Raw genomic sequence first — 19,249 nt, forward strand, 5'->3', positions numbered from 1 at the left:
ACTAATGACCTCAGTCACATGATGGCTCTGTGAGCGTACACCCACTTGTGCTAATATTTCTGTTCCTTTTTGCCCTGTCCTATAAAAATGTCAGTAACTTCACTTTTAAAGGAGTCTTTTCAATTTGCATCATTTGCTTCAGCTGCTTCCAAGCAAACCCAGTGGTCTTCACATCCTCAGCGGCTTTCAAACTTATGATTTGTCCTGGAGCGTTGTTGTGTGGCACCCAAGTAAAAATGCAATAACACTTTTGGAAGAAGTGGTTAAAAGAGTAGGTGTACACTCCATCCCAACCTGACTTTCACATTATAATGAGCTAGGTTTCTATGGCAACTCTCCCTACAGGTTACTTTGTAACTCATAAGTTAATGCTTGAAAGAGCCTGTTATTTTCCTGCACCCCTTTTGCTATCTGAAAGCCCAGAGGGAGCAGAGAGGGAAATTGTTTTCTGACTGAAAAATAGGACTCCAGTAGAGCTCATAAAAGCACTGGGGTAGGAAAAAACTGTTACAGTCCTGGTTCCTATTACACTGCATACAGGAGTTGTTGTGCATTTTTTTCTGTGCTTGGTAATATTTGGAATTTTTTTTTTAAAGACTGGTATTGTTTTTGTTATCATGCTAGGAGCATGGATCTAGGGATGGCAGTCCCAGTCTATCAGTGTGTTGGTATACTGCTTCCACCTGACTGAAATATTGTGTCAAACAACTACCCAGTGTGATTTTGCAAAGCCACTTGCGGTACCCAATTGCATGATTATAGCGCCACCTTGAGATGGATAGATGTTTAAATAAAAGGTATTGCTAAAATATCTTAGCAATCAATGACAGCAGGTGCCCGTGTCCCGTGGCTGCTAAACAAGCCCAAATCATCACCCCTCTACCACCATGCTTGACAGCTGGTATGGTTCTCCTGGCAACCCTTCTAAACAAGCCATACTTGTTCAGTGTTTTTCTAACTGTACTGCAATGAACCTTAATATTTGACATGCTAATCGAGGCCTGTAAACTCTGAGATGTAGCTCTTGTATCCTCGGACAATTGTCGAATTGTATTGATGCACACCTGAATGCTCCATACAAGCAAAACTGCCAAAACTTGTGCTTTTATAGAGGTGCTCACACTTGCTGATGATCAAACAATCAAGTGCATGTGAATAGCAGCACCTGACTGCTACTTACACTCTTTATTTCTATAGAGGCATTATGGGTGTTTTCACAGGACTGCATATAGTTAAGAATGACTGTATGTATTTTACAAAATACTCTTTCTGCGGCTAAAGATTATAAAAGATCCCTCAGATTAATGTGTTTTATCAGTTTCTAGGTGGATACCAGTGACCATTATGAAAGTACAATTTGAACATTGCATTTTTTTCCTTTTGCTTCTTCGACATCATTTATTTTAATATGTTAAAATGCCACCACAGTCGTTTAGCTGAAACTGTCATCTCAGCAAATGCTTCATTAGAGGTTTCGACTCACTGACTGTGCTCCACCATAACAGCACTGTAGTGTGACTCTTGGGATTGTCTGTTTTCCAAATAGTCCTACTGATGATCTCAGTAGGACTATTTGAAAAAAGATGTTTCTCACCATGTTATGAGATATTCAAAAAAAAATTACAGTGACAAGATCATAGCATATGGTCTGTAGGAAACCATGTCCCATGAGCTTTGACCATCGTTAGACATTTTCACCATTAATTATGTGTATCTGTGAAAAAGAAAAAATTACAGTTAACTGTCAGTTTTCTGTGTATTGTGTATTTGTGTGTGAGAAAGTGAAGAACAGCACTGAAAAGCATTTTAATTCTCAAAGAGAAGAATTCTGGAAAGTCATCACTGCTGAATCAGAGCAACACAGAGAATACTAATACTGAATGAATCACACTACTTAATTTTGCTAAAAATACTTGTCCATGAGCAGTTAATGGTCAAAGGGACAACAGTCTGCTTTAGTTCATTCTGATAGGCTTGTTTCCATCTTTATAGACTAACTTGACTAATATTATATATTCAGTAAATAATTTGTAATGGCAGAGATTCGATTAAATAAAAAATGTTTTAATATTATTCTACTGATAATGTGATTCAGGGTGCAGAGGCATTTACTTTTTTTTCTTTTTTTTTTACATTTATTTGTGTCAAATACTTAAATATACAGTCAGTTTTAGAAACAGTGGAGCCGTTGCTTTGCTCTTTGGGATGGGAAGCTTTTCCAGCACCATTATCTGTATATAAATGTATACGAATGCTTTTCAGTTATCCAGGCAATAAAGTTCTGAAGCTAGAAGTTTTTCCAAAAATATTAGAAATACATACATGTGATCCTCAGTTAGATGCAGCTTTTTTGTGGGTTTTAAGACTTTTATTACAAAATCAAAAGATCCTGTACATTAAGCATAGTATAATTATCATTCTTCTATATAACGCTATTCAGTAAGATTTAAAATTATTACTCTTATTGATACAGATCTAAATAAATATCATAAATATGTGTAAGACTGAGCCGAACTGGCCCTGCTGATAGTTATATTCACAGAATACAGTCTGCAGAGCATCTCAAGGGGGAGCCAGTCAGCTCTTGGTTTGGGTGCGTGCGAGGGATGGAGCGCGGCAAGTATTTCAAGAAAGTAAATAACACTTTCAGCTCTTTCAAGTTGCATGATCCATAAATGTTTTCAGTTTCCCCTGTTGTTGTGAAGTGATAGAAACAGTACGTCTCCAGAGTGAAGTTTGAAGTTCAAGACGTTACTGCCTCACTTCCTGATAGATGAGTCCACATGGACTGAGCGTCCCACCACACCTCCAGTGTGGGCTCTGGAGAAATGTGGAGTTTCCAGACTGGTTAATGGAGGTTACTATCAGAGCATGTCATGCCAAGGGAATGGAGACAGTGCCATTTGCACGACTGCGGCTTCGAGTGTGGGTGCTGGAGTCTGTGAGCTCCTCTCCATGGTCCTCTGACTTTTTGTCCGCAATGGTGGCCAAGAAACGCAGAGTGACTGAGTCCCATTCCTCTGGTAGCAGCATGAGCAGGAAACCCAGGCAGATGATGCAGGTGGCAGCCAGTCGCACCACACTGAAGATCACCTCATGTTTCAAAAGATCTACAGCTAGAGTGAGAGGGGAATAAATATGGGTGGGAACAAAAGAGGGAGCCAGAGAGCAGAATGGGGATAGAGAGTGTGAAGGATGAGAGAGAAACACAATCAAATCGAGATTAATTACATAAAGTAAGATAAACCACAGGACAGTGCGGCTGTAGGGGGATTAGTGTAACAAATGCAACTTATAATCAGCACAAGCAATCCCCTTTATCCTCTGTGTCTTTGCGGTCTGGAGCCCTGGGACAGATTCCCGTAACCCACTGACCTTCATACAGACCGTTAAGGAAAAGAACTCGTCTGCAGGCATTTGTGTTGCCTTGGGAATCTGATCCTCCCTTAGCAAGAGGATGGTTGCAGGATCTGTCGAGGCACACTGATGATTGGGTTTCCGGGACAAAAGAGGCAGACTTGCTGTGTAATCTGTTTGCTACAGTGGCCCTAAATGCTGACCTCTCAATACAGCGCCACAGTATGTGTGGCCGTTTACTCCATTTTTTACAATCATATTATTTTACATCGAAATGATCAGTGAATGGCAGATAATAGAAACCTTACCTGCATTTCCCGGCACACTGAGCAGAGTCCCTATAGAGATCAGAATGGGGTAAGTCAGTACCACACCAACATGGACCAGGATGTTGAACACTGCAAAAGAAACAGAAGACATTTAAGTCTGTGAAGGTTCTCAGTCATCCAGGTCATCGTAGTCTAAGGAGCTTGGAAAGAAAAGCGTCTGGACTTCTTTAAGTTGCTTGAAGACGTTTCACCTCTCATCCGAGAAGCTTCTTCAGTTCTAAGAGTCAAATGGTGGGCATAAATCTGGGACTGTCCACCACTGACTCTAAGAACTGAAGAAGCTTCTCGGATGAGAGGTGAAACGTCTCATCTGGGAACCCATTAGCTTAGTTATCTGACGTAGCCACTGGGGATGGCGGCCAATATTTTGTAGCTTATGGTCTTGCCAGGTTATCTGGAAAGTGGATAATGGAACACTTTCTTCCACTCACCATTATTTATGAATACACATATATTTCAAAAAGCTAATAAACAGCCAAATTGTTGTCAGTCGATAGCTAAGGTTCCATTACTGGGGCTAAAAGCAGACAACAAAGGGCATTATTTTAAGTATCTGAAATTTTCCACTTTCCGATACTTAAAATAATGCCCTTTGCCTACAGATCCTGTATTCAGACAATATAAACATCATATCCACCGAGTGACTGATGGTAACTATAAGAAATGAATCCCTATAGTTATACTAAAAGCCTTAAAATGATCCAAAATGGTTTGTACATGTGGATGAAACCATCCGGTGTATATGCACTCTCACCCAGCCACAGTCCTGCCAGTCCACACATGTATCCCCACGGCAGTGAGGAGAGTGAGCCCCAGTGCTCTACCCTGGTGAAATACAGGATGAGGGGCACACAGGAGATGAAGATGAGGTTGAAAAAGCCCATGGTGGAAAGAAAATGAGCCACTTCTCCAAGGTTGGCGCTGCCTAGGAACATCTTGAACAGCACCTGGATGGTGAGAAAACAAAGAGTTGACACGAAGCAATCAAAAATCAAGCGTAGCTCAGACTGGAACGGACTTATAAGGAAGTCTGACCTTATAAAGAGCTGAAGTTGAGGCTGAGCCCACAGCCAATGCCACACCCACAAAGGAATCACCATGGAAACCGTCAGCATAAGCCATCATGACAATACCTGTGATGGCCATTATGGCAGCCACAATCTGCACATAAAGACATAGATGACACATTTTGAAGTAGTAAAAGCTTGTGTTAAACAGGTAATAAACAATCTCCTTCTTGTTTTCATACAGACCCGAACACCCATGAACCGGTCCTTGAGGACAATCCATGAGAGGAGAAAAACAAAAGCTTTGTGGCAACAGTAGAGGGCAGAGACATCAGTGGCAGTCAGTTTCTTCAAGGCTAAGAGGTACAGGTAGTTGGTCAGTGTCCACAGGATTGAGAAGGGTGCTGTCCTCTTTACAAAAAGCTTGAGAGTCATTCCATCCTCCCCAAAGAGCTTGCTGCACTCCCTGTTAGAGAAAAACACCAGTAAAGTCTTCTGAATGGAAATGCGTCATTGTTTGGAAGACTGTGTTTAGAGAATGGACATGATGGTTGTTTGGCTCTCACAGGCTTGAGGGTGGTTTAATACACCAGAGGTAAAATGATAATAGGTCGGAACCTCCTCAGATATCACACTTGGCTTCTTAAAACTTCTTAAATGAGGTTTACCTGAATTTCTGGATGGGGGTCTGCTTCTCCCGTGTGGTGACGACATGTCCCGAATAGTAGATGGGGAAGATGAGGATGTTCCAGTTGCTGCTGAACCAGGAGATGAAGAAGGGACAGGAGAATGACTGGAAGGTCAGCTTCACCACCTGAGTGGTACCCACCCAGGAGGAGGAAACACACAGCACCATCAGCAAACCACCCAGCACCTTCAGAGCCGTATTGGCGCACGTATGGAAGGACTGGTTCTCCACACTGGTCTCACTTCCTGGTGTCTCTGCGTGAGATTCTGAGCCATCCTCTCCTGATGAGAGTCAAGAAGGGGGGAGAAAAATTAAAGGAAATCCACAGTTAGCATCAGATTTCATCTGAATAATTTTGATTAGTATAATGTCACAGAGTTTAAACTTAACAACTTTTGTATTTTTTTTTCGCACCACTATATATAGACTTCAGTGCTGCCTGCATTGTGGCTTCCTGACTGGGTTCCAGCACATGAGCTTCATCGATCAGTCGTCCTTAGTGATCACTGCCTCAGTTTGCCTTTCTTGCTGTGGTGGCACAATTGAGGTTCTGTTTAAAATGCATCGGGTTAACACGGTGCACGCTGCACATGCCATAAATAGCTTTGTTGCCTCATGATGCAGCATGTACTGTACTCCCTTTGCAGCCAGATGTGCACAGAAACCGGATGCCCAGAGAGCAAAAGCAAACCTAACCACATGACAGTCAACATGAAAGTCAGGCCAACCTTGGTGCTCATGGGACACTGTTCATGTATCGCTGCTATGAAAAGGAATTTACTGGAACTTTACTGGAACATCCAAATTGCAAAGGTTAAATGATACGTATGTCCCAGTGCCTTTATGGACGATCAGAGAAAGCAAAGTGGGATGTGTGTGAGCTCAGATCCGTTCTTTACCTCTCAACAGTGTGATCAATTTACACCAGGGCAGGAATAAAAGATGACATGTGCTGGCTGTTTGCTAGCTCAGCACCTAAAGCTCTGCCATTTCCGCCACAGACACCAGAGCCCTGCAAACACACTAGAACTTGTAGCAGTAGTAGCTCTCCTCTACACATCTGAGGGGTGCTCATTATTGCATGCGATAGTCTTCTGTTTGTTATCTGCAAAAAGACCTCAGCAGGATGTCAAGCAATGGGAGCACAAGTCAGTGACGTGTACTGGAAATGCATTGTACCAACAAGTGCAGTAAATAATCATTTCTTACATCAAAAGAAGCTGCAACACAGTGTGTGGAGTGCAAACTCTTTGATCAAACAGACATTTTATTAGCAGGACAGCTGGTAGAAGTTTAGTTTTTGTAAAGTTCCTTATGTGATCAGATGCCAATATGTGTTTTAAAATCCATTCCTTCTTTTTACAGGATGCAAACAGAGGAAAACGTCACCAAACTTTGAAAGTAAGTTGATGAGTAACTTCATAAATCAATCAAAAGCCTTGCCAAACGTAGTATATATCCTTTATAAGTGCATGAGATCATTGCCAGCACTCAGTGGCTGACAAACTGCCCAAGAGATTATAAAATTGCAGATTGGAAACAGTCATTACTGGCAGCCGTCTTCAATCAGTTCAAGGATAGAAGTAAAAAGAACTAATAATAAGAACATAATAATAAGAACATAAAAAACTGAAACTGAGTATCAGTATCAACTTTTGCATTAGTGATACATCAGTGCATTTTAACTTAACTTTATATGCATTATACTTTGTGTTCCTTTAAAGATTTTAGTTCACTGCAGAAAAAGATGCTAAATGGGGTTAGAAAGAAGAAAAAAAACATGCTTTTCAATGCTCAGTACACTAAGTAATGATTTTAAGTAAAATGTAATAAAAGAAAAATATATGCTAGTCAAATTTCATTTGACCTGGTTCCATTAAATTTAACATTTCAAATTGTAAAATTTAGATGTAATCAAATTAATTAAAGTCAGAATTAGGGAACAAATATTTTTTTGAGTGTAGTAGTCTCTAGGCAGGCTAGCTGTGCTTTAGGGTACAGGTAATGGGGAAGTTAACAAATATATATTTTTTTTATAGTAATACAGTTTTATTCCAGTCTGGGCCTCAAACAATTATTTAGATGAAACCAAATGAGTATTTTAAAAGAAAAAAAGCATTCCTCATTATAGACAAATAAGTTGTTTTTCAACTGCAAAGCACCAGTGAGCTTTCTAGTTGATGTATTGGTGTAAAAAAACAAACAAAAAAAACTGTGGAATGAGGCACATTACAAATTTAGCATAAAATGGAAACACCCGAGTAAAGTAGCTCCAATAAAGCTCACGTAAATGTATTTTCCAACACTGCATTGCTGCAGCACTGACCGTCTGTCCACGGTGCAGAGTGGAAAATTCTTCAATGACCACTTACACTTTGAAGGCTTTTACGAGCCTTCAAAGTGCAAAAGAAAAATATTATTTAGCACCCAACAATTCAAAAGTAATAATGAGTTCAACTTGTACACCCCCACCACAAAAAGCGCTCACGGGAGAACCCCACTTAAACTGTTTCTATTCAGGGGATGTGTTAAAGGCAAAAAGCTCACCATCGATACAGTTTCTGCAGGATCATCAAGGGATTTCATTTAATTGCATTCTGTCACAGCAAGGGTTCTTAATCAAACTAATGAACCTGGTGGTTGCTAAGTGGAAAAAAGTGAGATCTGATATTTCTGCAATAGAGAAGCAGCTCTTTTATTTTATTTTATTTTTTTTTCTTTAGGTCTGTTTTTCTTCATCCACACAGCAGGATGGTTTGTGTTTCACAGCACCGACAAAACCTAAAGCTTTTAGTGTCAGATGCAAGCTTTTCTGTCCTGAGGTAAAAGCCACAACAGGCTCATCTGATGCCAAGACGCAGTAATATTATAACTCTACTATTCCCCTGTCTCATAAAAGTTGCTCCCATTGCCAAAATTGTATTCTCATAGCAGACAGTATTATTGCTGACAAATATTGGTGGTAAAATTTTGCAAAGGATACAATAATCTCTGCTAAACACAGGCTGACAACACAGTACTGCAGGAGTGAAGGTAAATTCAGTCCAACTCAGGGGCAAGTTTTATGAAAAGCTAAAATTTAAGGTATCTGTATGTCCATGATGAATAATTAGTTACTTAGCGCTGGGGTGTTTTTTTGTTGTTTGTTTTTTTAAGTGAGTGATGATCAGTTTTGGTGCCTTGGTAGGTAAAATGTGATTGGATAAAAGAATGAATACATGCACAAAGATTAAAATCTACAAATCAGGATAAAATGAACAATGTGTTAAATGTAACCCAAGAAAAGCTAATTTCATCCACTGCAGTGATACCCGGGTTAAAAAAGTGTAATATTTTGAGGTTTTGTTTATAGTTTTATAGGTTAAATGCACAGTAGCTTATATCAGTTCAGACATGGAGTCAGAGTATTTGGAAGTGCTAGAACACTTCATTGCAGAAAACCCAGTGCTGCATAGCATCAGTCACCACCGGCACCCATTTATCCATTCATCGTGATGCAGTATGCTTCTCGAACCTCACTTTTTAATCCATTTTCTCCTTTATCGCCACCACTAATGCTGCATGGCAGTGATTGATGGAGGCCCGTTGAATCCAATAAGAGGCTCCTAGTCTTGTCTGCAGTTTTTGGCCAGCTTAGCACAGGTCAAAACGCATTAAGTCTTTATCCAAATTAGGCCTGAAGATGAGACATGGATATCATGATGCTGATGAAAAGTTGATTAGTGGCATCACAGTAATCTCTGTTAACAGAGTTAAAGGTGGGGGGCTAAAATGTTTAATCAGATGAGGGGGAACAACAACAGGCCCGCTACCATGCTTTACACACTCCATTACCATTACACTGCTACCAGGAGGCTGAAATAATAGAAAATATTTGTTTTACAGTATTCAAATTCAAACAGTTTTTAGATCCAAAGGCTGCTCTCATGTAAATGGAGCAGGATATAATTTGGAAACGTCCATATTTATTAAAATCTCAATATTTCCTATGAAGACTTATAGACTCTACATGGCACTTTGGTGTATTTGATGCCTTGTAGGAAACAAAATGTCACTCGTGACCCTGAAAATAAAAGTTAAGCACTCTGTCTTATCTTATTTTTCTATTTACACACACAATGCATACAGTATACTCCAATACAGTATAAATGGCATCTTGTGTCCCTTTGGAGCTTTCAGTTTACCTTCAGAGTTAGGGCAGGTCAGGACCTGAGTGCTGTATGAGCTGAGTGGAGCCACTCGGGCTGAGTGCTTCTTCATCCTCCACTGGGGGCACCACACACTGTCCTCCCCTGGAAGTAGTGTGTATGTGAGTTTAGAAGTGTTGCTTGGCTGCTGCAAGTTCAGCAGCTCCTTCAGCTCGCTCCGTGCATCCTCAGACTCCCGACTCCTCCGCTTTTTCTTCACACTCTTGACTGCCTCCTCCTCTTCTTCCTAGGTCTCTGTCAAATCTTTAGTCTCCTTCCAGGACTCAAGTCCTGACTCTCTGTTCCTCTCTAGCCCAGCACGTCTGTATAGTGCCACAGCTCAGTGGTGATAGCGAAGTGGAAGTGTAGCGAAGTGGAGACCCTACAGTTGCTCTATCATGCCGTGATCCAGCTCTGCCAGTGTCTCCAAGGGAGACTGAGCTTCAAGTGTGTGTGGCATGGTGCAATCACTCCCCTCATCTCTTTCTATCCTCCCCCTCCTCTTTTCGTGTCTGTCTCACTCACTTTTCCCTCCTCTTCCTTTGCTCCGCAAATCAGCAGCTTTGTTTGGAAGGTAACCAAGCAGCTCAGGCAAATTTATGCTGTGCTAGCTGTGCCCCCTCTTTTCCTCCTCCCCTCTCTTTTCTACCTGACAAGGCTCTCCTTACTTTTTCCATCTCTCTCTCTCTTTAATCTCCCTCCCTGTACAAACTCTTGCCCTCTGTCTTGCAATGCCTCTCTCTTTCCTCGGCACCTCTCCTGCTCTTGACTACCCCTTGAGAGTCAGATTATTAGTAGAGCTCTCTCCGTCTTGTTGCCTCAAACCGTGACACATTCGTCAATTGAACGACGATACGAAAAAGGCAAAAACCATGTGCATACTACAAAAGAATACATGACAATCTCAGACATTTAAATCCTGTTGTGCACAGAGGTCATCTTAGTTCTCTCAGAGGGAAAATAGGCCTTTTTACCCACGTAATCCACACTCCACTACTATATGTTTGCATTTTATTATTGCACGGTACTCATGCGTTATTTCCATATTCTACAATCTGAATCTGAGTTATTTAAAGCAGAATACATTACGAGTTAGTAAAACAATCACTTACAGTGTTCTGTATCTGTTTACTTAAATGAAGAATCACACTGGTTATCTGTTGCTGACTTGGATGGAAGTCAAGAGCTCCCCTGTTATTCTTATAATTTCATGCACCTAAGAAATCAGGTTAAGCAAAGCAGAGGTACTTCCCCTCTGTGTCGTTCCATTGTACCAAATTTACTTGAAGGCAGAAGGTAAGAAAAGACTCTACATAACACATAGATCACCAAGATACGGTGGGCCGGAGAGGTCAAACGCATTACAAGGTAAGAAAAGGCCAGCAAGTACAGAAACTCTACAAAAACACACAAAACAAGTTGAAGAAACCAAAGGAGAAATAGGAAAAAAAAATGTACAAATCACAACAGAAGTGTGTTTTGTGTATTATATGAATCACATTTTTCTCCCTTACAACACAGATGAATCCACAACATCTTTTAAGTCCGTCTCAGTGCGATCCTTTCCGTGTTTTGGTTTCTGTCACTTCAAAAGCTTCTCAGTTTGTATTATGTTTGACCTCTCAGGGCCACCTTACCAAGAAAATGAAAACACTTTCCTACAAGTCAGTCCTAATTTTAAAAATTCAACAAATGTCCATTTATGATAAATCACTGTAGTGTGGTTCCATAATCACTGTAAGCGCTTTTGATAAGAATTTCTTTATTTATGCAGAAATTTCTGTGCAGGATGTTAGCTGTTTATTTATTTATTATATGCTGGTACTTTAACGGAGGATTTTAATATTTTATCCGTCACTGCTGCACAGTCAAGGGAAACCCTCATCAGCAGCTATGTTGATGATCGGAATAGAGTTTGTGAGTCAGGCTCGGGATTATAGTTGGTCAGGAGTTTCCATTTCAAGGAAAGCCATGCAGTCATTCAATCTGATGCTGTGGTTTATCTACCTGAAGATTTAATGGACCTAAATATCACTCTGGCCTCTACATCAACAACATATCAGTGCCAAAGTATATGCGGTCAGACACATGAGGCGATGCAGCCAGTAATAAATATTACTATGAAATCTTACAGTAAAATCGGAATTGGAGAAGCAAGACCAGGAGCAATGTGACCTGAGAAACAGGAAACAGGGGAACCACTCGGTACAGTAACTGCAATGTGATTTTTGCCTAAGTTGGCTGGCTGTGAATACTGAAAGCTATTTGCAGCACGTCTGCTCCAGGATTTCTGTTAACGTCTGCCTCCCGTTTCAAATGCTGATCAGCTAAAGATCTGGCAAAGCTACAAAGGGCATAACAGATCAGAGTATTTGTTGTGCATTCTTCAGGCTGCGAGAGAATAGAAAACAGCACAGTTATTGTTTGGCTGTTTCTTGCAAGTGACAAAAAGACACTGAAAATTTGGGGCCACGTTCCAGTAACATTATGGTAATTCATCTGTTAGAGTTCAACACTTTGAAAAAAGCACTTCTCTACTGTCATTTTTAGGATGACGTTGTGATGCAGGCACATTTATTCCCTGGGGTCACCCAATTACAGAATGAGTGTAACAAGAATACTAATGACCAGAATCAGCATTGTTTTAAAATGTTTGCACATTTAATGTGTGACAAGCAGGACTGAATACGTAATCCAGGGACAAGCTGGAGGGTTAAATGTAAAAATAGACCTGCTGATGAGAGGAGCCAACACCTAGACACCGAGGGGACAGAAGAGCGACCCAGTCAGCAAATCCTGGGATTCGAATCAGTATCGGATTAAGAGAAATACCTGGAGAGCGGTCACTATAGGAGGCCACAGTTCAATCTCAAATATTGGACTAACAACTCTAAGTTTTAAGAAGATTATTGCTTTCTCTATCCTGCGTTACTATACTGTTCGGCCTACATCTAACTTTGGATGCTTTCTTTTTTGTTACATCTGTAACTGCTGAGAGGAAAGTTACTGATCATTCATTCCCATCAGACCTTTACAACCCATCTGCATTTTATTCTACAATTCAAGCAAACCATACATGAACTTCAATCATTCAATAACTCTCTAACTAAGAAAGAAAGACAGAAAAAAATTCTAATAATAATCCCTTTTTAGAGTAGCTAATAAAATGGAAAGTGTGTCTATATAACAAAATGGTCTGCAAGCATAACTGATCAAAGCACAGTATACCACAGCATCCTCCCTCTTTACCTCCATAGCAACACAGAGTCTCCTGTGCAAACTGACGCACTCGACCCATTCAAGCTCTTTTGTCATTCAGATTAACTAATGCTCGACAGTTTGCAGTAGACGGGTCTTTGTCTTTAGCACCTCTCTGTTACTCATCACATCTCAACAAGGTCCAGGAGCAAAGACGACGAGCACAGGGTGCTAATTTTAGCTGAAAAGCCTTTGAACAAATTTCAGGTGTGTATCCAGACACGGTACCTCAACAACTCAACCCAAGGTACTGAGAACATTTGAAGATGAGGACATCTAGTGGTAAATATGATTGGCTGCATTACAGGTGGGACAGGAACACGAGGGGAAAAAAAACTCTTAAAGAGACAATTTTCTCCAAGCTTTAAAGGCTTGAGTCACTCACATTTCTGCACTACGCAGTCAAAGTTATGGTGATTTTTTAAATTAAAACAATAACAAAGTACATTTTAAAATATCAACATCAGTGTGTGTTAAACTAGGCCCAGTTAGCATTCACAATTAATAGGATTTGTCCTTCTGAGCCAACTGAACAAAGTGGTAAAAATGGTAAATGGCCTGTATTTGTATAGCGCTTTACTTAGTCCGTATGGACCCCAAAGCGTCAAAGCAAGGGTATGGCTATTACTGTGAGTTTAGGAAGCTAACTTCAGTGGGCTCAGTCTGTTACTGTGGGACCTATTTATTTTTTTGTTTACACAGACCTACACTCAATTGGTTTTGTTTTGTTCGTTTTTTGTTGTTGTTGTTTGTTTGTTTTTTTCTTTGTTTTATTATATTTTGTTGTTTTCATTTCATCATGTAGACATTGAAAACCTACATGAGTGTTAATGTTCTTCTATGTTAAGCAAATTGAGCTTGTTTGTAAATAAATGTGTCACCACCTTGGTCATTATTTCTGGGGTTTGTTTTGTTGGCCCAGTTCACAAACAAATAATCCCACTGACTTTCTAAAAATGCTGGAAACATTTTTACAAAGATTTATTGATGTGATTAGATTTACAGACCACAAGAGGGCAATGTTTGGCTGCAGCTCATACCTCAGTGTAGCAGCAATGCACGCACACACACATACTCTCTTCCCATATTATATAATGTTACTTTGCATGACAGCAGTTGGCTGTAATGTATATGCTCCTTTATTTCTTACAGATCACTCAAAGGGATTTTACACTACAGCCATTAACCCACTCACACAATGACAGATGCATCCAGAGCAGCTGGGGTTCAAATGTCTTTGTGGGCAATAATCTCTGCAAGATACTTGCAAAACAAAGTTCCTAACCATAAATTGCTGAGGTGAGCTAAAAAAAAATCTTTCTTTTTTTTTCAATTTTATCACCTGACATGGGCTGCAATACTACAACACCGAGTGTACAGTCGCACAAGAATAGGTCAGCACTTCTGTAACTCTCATGGAGAAATATTGCACTCATTACTCCCAGGTTAGTTCTGTGCTTTCGCAGGAGCATTGAGGACTAACAGCACTCCAGGAGTCATTCAGGCAAAGCTCATATCCCATTCGTTGGCCTGGATATAAATAGCACAGAGTGAGCAGGCATGGGAACGGGACGGTCCAAAATAAGTATGTGCACATACAGAATGTTTGAGGAAGAAAAGGGATATTCATCTAGTGTGAACACTGTCTGATTTTAAAACACACACACACACACACACACACTCACAGGCATGTATAGATTTACAATCATCATCTGTCTTCTTTCCTTATGTTTCTAGACTTTGTGGACAGAAGTAGACATAAAAACACACTGCTCTGTGATAAATGGTTGCCTTTCCTGCCCTTCCTCTATATAATTTCCTTCTGAGTGCTCAGGTGTGCCCCTGCTTTACTGTGACGCCTGCAGTGAAAAGGACATAGGTCCAGTACTGAGTGGGACTTCATCTACAAGTACCTGCAATTTCCCTTGCACCGTACCTATTTACCCAGCGGGGAGCGCACACGCACTACACACTTTTTCTAAATTACCACCTCAAAAAAGACACCCAGTAAATTACAGCAATGTTTTCCAGGAGGTGCTGAGGAAGCATTTATCTCACACACCATTGTTCTGTTAGAATTTACTTTCCTTTTATTTTCTCATTAAAAAAATCGATTCCGTTACAGCTTCTCACTGGAGCACGCGTTCATAGCTGTGCAACCATGTAAGTAGCGGATCAAGAGATATTGCACCTTGCTTGTTTAGAAAAGCATTTACTTTTTCCCCTCTCAGATTCTGTCACTGCATGCAGCCATTGTGTCATGACTGTACTGTATGCGTTAGAGTCCGGACCCTGTCTCCAAATGTGGTCCACAATTCCCCTCAGAGGCATCTTCTAATTCACCACAGATGGCAAGTGGCAATACGAACAAACTGGCAACAAGATCTTACTAAATATATCATTACGCCATAGGCTTGGCAGGACAAGCCTTCTGTTCTATTTAGGTGCTTCTTTGTCTTGTCCTTTATGGAAAATGATACTCACCAGATTGAGGGACATGTGATTCAAAGTGTAAACAAACCACAGTACTTGAGTGCAATGTTTTCAGGCAGCAAGACGCAGCAAAGAAAGATTTTGCGAAGAATTAGCAGGATGATGATGTGCAAATAAAATTTTGTCAGATTAGCAACTACGTGTTTAAGAGCTGTAAACTCAGGAAAAACACTGACAAGCTGCACTGGAGAGCACCTTGTATGGACTTTCATTCATTTGATGGATAGATGGAAAAAAACAGGGGAAACGGATCTATCTAAAAAATGGGAAATGTCTTTCAGGTCAAAAAAAACCTTCTGACTGATGCATTCTCTTTTATAACCTTGGTACGGCTCTTGCAATCCACACCTGCTCCCTATATTTCAAATAATATCACAGACAGCACCCCATCTTTCATTTTCACAAGTACAGAATATAATAGACGATAAAATAACAGACTCAAGCCTGCAAAAACTGGAAACCAGAGCCTCACCAGATACTGATCTTCATTATTGTTTAATTTGATGATTATTTTTCGTTTTTCTTTTTTTCTTTTTCCAGAAATAGATGATGAATAATTTAGCCTGTGTTGTCAGAAAATAATGAAAATGCCTACTGTTCTTCATGTTGGCATTTTTACTTAAAAATAGCTAAAACAATCTTTCAATAATCAGAAAAAAAAACTCTTTTTACTGACCAATCAGTAATCAACAACAGCACCTTATCATCTCAGCCTTCTGCGATACTGATGCATCGGAATATTTGCACTATTTAAAAACTAGAAGTAAATATCAATGATGCCAGAGCTACTTCAAGCTTCTAAAATACAAAATACTTTATTTATTAGAGCCAGTCATTCAGTACTGGTTACATAACTCTGGTGCTGTATCAGAAGCCTTTGAACTGTTCAATCTGTTTTCAATTGAAAGTTTGGACTGCTCCTGATTAATCAGGTGTTTTTTCAATAGATTAATCCAGACAAGTAGACACATTCGCAAGTAAAATGTGTGATTGCGTTCATGGTTAATCTAGTGCAACTGACACCCCTGATAAACAGGAGGTGGTTAATGAAAGACAGGCTCATTTCGCTTTTTCTTTCCGCAGCCTCTATCTAAAAAGCCATTGAGATGCTCCGAGCTGATCTGAAAGGGCCTCAGCTGGAACTGTTCTCGATTGAATGAGACCCTATCAGCATGGCGGTATTTCCTTTGAGATTTCAAATAGATTTGTCACCGTATATCACAGAGCAGGGAAGCCATAACATTGAGAGCACATCGTTTTCCTGCATGTGTATTTAAGTCAGGAATTTATGTTTGAACTTTTATGTAGCAGCCAGAGGGAGATGTTAGGGAGCCGCTGTTGCGTGCACAATTTAATTGAGGTTAAGGGTCTCAGCATCTGAATGTCAAGACACTCACATGATGACCAGCTGCATTTTGGGGAATTTGTTTAACGGGAAAAAAAATCCTTTTAAAAGAGAAACGACATAAAATCGTAGTTGTTAGGGCAATTATGCAACACAAAGGTGAATCTGTGCCTGCTCCGGTGCTTTAGGCCTTGTTAAATCCTCCTCCTCTCACCTCACTTCATTACTATAGAGCCATTTATGATAGCACTGATTGGCTTTTCAAAGAGCTTAGTGCTTTTCTCCCCACTTTTCTCTCTCATAATCCCGCTGCCAATGGCAACATTCGAACAAAACCGGAGGGCAAGTTTTCTAAAGATCATCCCTGAACAAAGTGCACCATCAGCTCTCTTCTCCAATCACAGCCATTGTCCCAGTGTCAGCAAATTCAGAGCAATGGCTGACACAAATCAAAACCTCTTTGACAAGAAGAAAATTATAGAGAAGCTTAGCTAACACATACACGCACTGCTGTATTTGAAGCATGCCAGGAGATAGCTGGTAATTGTCCCATCCATCACAGGAGAAGCTGTGAGATTTTGAATAAACAATTGATTGGGAGTGACTGTTCACAGACTTCGCCAATGTGGGGAATGTGAGCGCTCGATAGCTGGATAGCTAAACCTTAGAGTACAGTTCAAGCAGTCACTTAACTGCATGGCTCTTTGCTGTGTAACTGCATTGTCTCACAGCGCTAGATTTGCTTTGTATGCCTCTCTCTACCCCCTTACCCCCACCTCCCCCTCTCTAACAGAGATGGACGGGCCAGTTCATCACCCACCCTCCAGCTGACAGTGGCAGAGATGGACACTCTGCTGCTCCTTAACAGCCACAATTAAAATCCAGTTTTCATTAACCAATTTTGCAAATAAAACGATTTGGCAATTGTACACTGTTTCTTCCAAACACCGAATTACAAGCATTTTTGCTTTTGGCAGCTATAACATGCTTTGATAGGCAGCACCGTTTTCCCACAGTCTTTAATTTACGCAGTATCACACTTGCCTAATAAATGCGTGAACCTGTCACATCAACAAATGACTACACCAGACTACTTTCTTTTTATTTATTTTTTATATTTCTTTTTTGGCATCTTTTCACTCACTTCTATGACTGGAGTATCCCGGGTTGTAGCCGTAGTAGCCGGTGATCCTCAGAATCCGATCCTCAATGTCGTGCAGTCCGTTGGCTGTTGCTTTGGGGCTGCTGTCCGTGAAGACAGCGCAGCTGCCACCGGTCGGCGTCGACTTGCCCGGCAAGTGTGTGCTCTTCAGGGGCTCCAGCCGAATACAAGGCTGGTCTCCACTCTCAAAAACAGTCTCGGTGCTCATCATTGTAGGTCTGAGCGGGAGGAGATGAGATGAGACCGGGGACGAGCCTTGATAACCATGCGAGAGACCTCCGGGGCTGCATCAACAATTAGCAGCAAGAGGAAGGCATCCAGACCCACATCTACATTCCTTCAGTGATGCTCTCGGACGCAGAGCAAGGTTATCAAACTCAAGCAGCCTGGCAGCCGTGAAACACCAGGGGGCGTGTCACTACTATCACATGCGTTTTTATACGTGTTTAATAAAACAAGAGACGGCAAACTTGGCTGCGATCAGCGATGAAGAGCAGAGTCCGCTTATAGCAGTATCTATAAAATGAAATAAAAAAGCAACGTGGTTAAAATAATCAGTAAAATTAGTTTTCAGTAATTAGTTACTCTAATGCGTTTTTTTTTTTTTTTTTATTTCATGATGTCTCTATAATATACCGTATTGCATCGGTCTTTTCAGTTTAATGAAACAGCTAAATTGTATTTTTCCATTATTTGGGGGTAGTGGATCTTTTGACGTCCCCTTGGTATCGCTGTTATATTTCAGTTGATGGCTGGCATGCGCTTTTGTTTCCTTCTCTTCTCCTGCGTCTCTTTCAGTTCTACTGAAGAAAGAGGGGGCTTTATTTTAGGAATATTTTATTTATATATTAATTTTTCCCTAAATCAATCGGTCTACAGCTGGGTGCCGGGGGACACATCAGACAGAAACTGATTAAATAAATCGTAACTTCTCGTTTAACCCAACACAAAAATATCTTTTAAAAGACCAGTTTATTTTTGACGCTCTATTTTCAGCACGTATTCACTACCTCCTCTGGCTCTCTGTTATTTGCGGACTAATCCTGGACCTCTCACTGACTTTTCTGTTTGTTGTTAATAAAACATGCGTGTGTGTTTGGCACAGGTTTGTCTCACTGCTGTGGGCCCTTAAATGTGTGTTACTTTTCTTATTGTCAGCCTTTGTGTAAAATGTTTTTCTTTTAGTATAAAAGCTCACAGATTATGAAGTTTGTGCACACTGCTGCTCACCATAGCAAGTCAAGTTTTTTTCTTACAATTTTCAAGCACTTATTATGAATTTTATTCTAAGGTAAACCCCCAGAACAATCTCTTTTCCTCAGCTGGCCACAGGTTCTTGTGCTGGCTCAGGAAAGCTCCACTTGACTGGATCTCCCAGCTTGCAGATACTTGGAAAAAAAAAACATTCAGAAAACTGGGCTCC

At 40.5% G+C, this 19,249-nt stretch overlaps 1 protein-coding gene and 1 long non-coding RNA gene across 3 annotated transcripts in view; both read right to left on the minus strand.

Annotated features, from left to right (window-relative positions):
* LOC146496463 (uncharacterized) overlaps positions 1–19,249 on the minus strand; it is a 133,879-nt gene that overhangs the window by 58,584 nt on the left and 56,046 nt on the right. The window lies entirely within an intron of this gene.
* Positions 1,397–18,355, minus strand: slc35f4 (solute carrier family 35 member F4). Of its 2 annotated transcripts, none has more exons than XM_085143944.1 (7): positions 17,809–18,355; positions 5,362–5,662; positions 4,940–5,159; positions 4,722–4,847; positions 4,441–4,633; positions 3,666–3,755; positions 1,397–3,116 (listed from the first exon to the last, which is right to left on the minus strand). In XM_085143944.1, exons 1-7 carry the CDS (start codon positions 18,035–18,037, stop codon positions 2,875–2,877), a joined length of 1,401 nt encoding a protein of 466 aa, XP_085000070.1. In that variant the 5' UTR covers positions 18,038–18,355; the 3' UTR covers positions 1,397–2,874. The 2 variants fall into 2 exon arrangements, with proteins under 2 accessions (XP_085000070.1, XP_085000071.1); XM_085143945.1 differs by lacking the exon at positions 17,809–18,355 and adding an exon at positions 9,566–17,800.

This window comes from Neolamprologus multifasciatus, chromosome 19 (assembly GCF_963576455.1).
Source record: "Neolamprologus multifasciatus chromosome 19, fNeoMul1.2, whole genome shotgun sequence".
In the NCBI taxonomy this organism is placed as follows: domain Eukaryota; kingdom Metazoa; phylum Chordata; class Actinopteri; order Cichliformes; family Cichlidae; genus Neolamprologus; species Neolamprologus multifasciatus.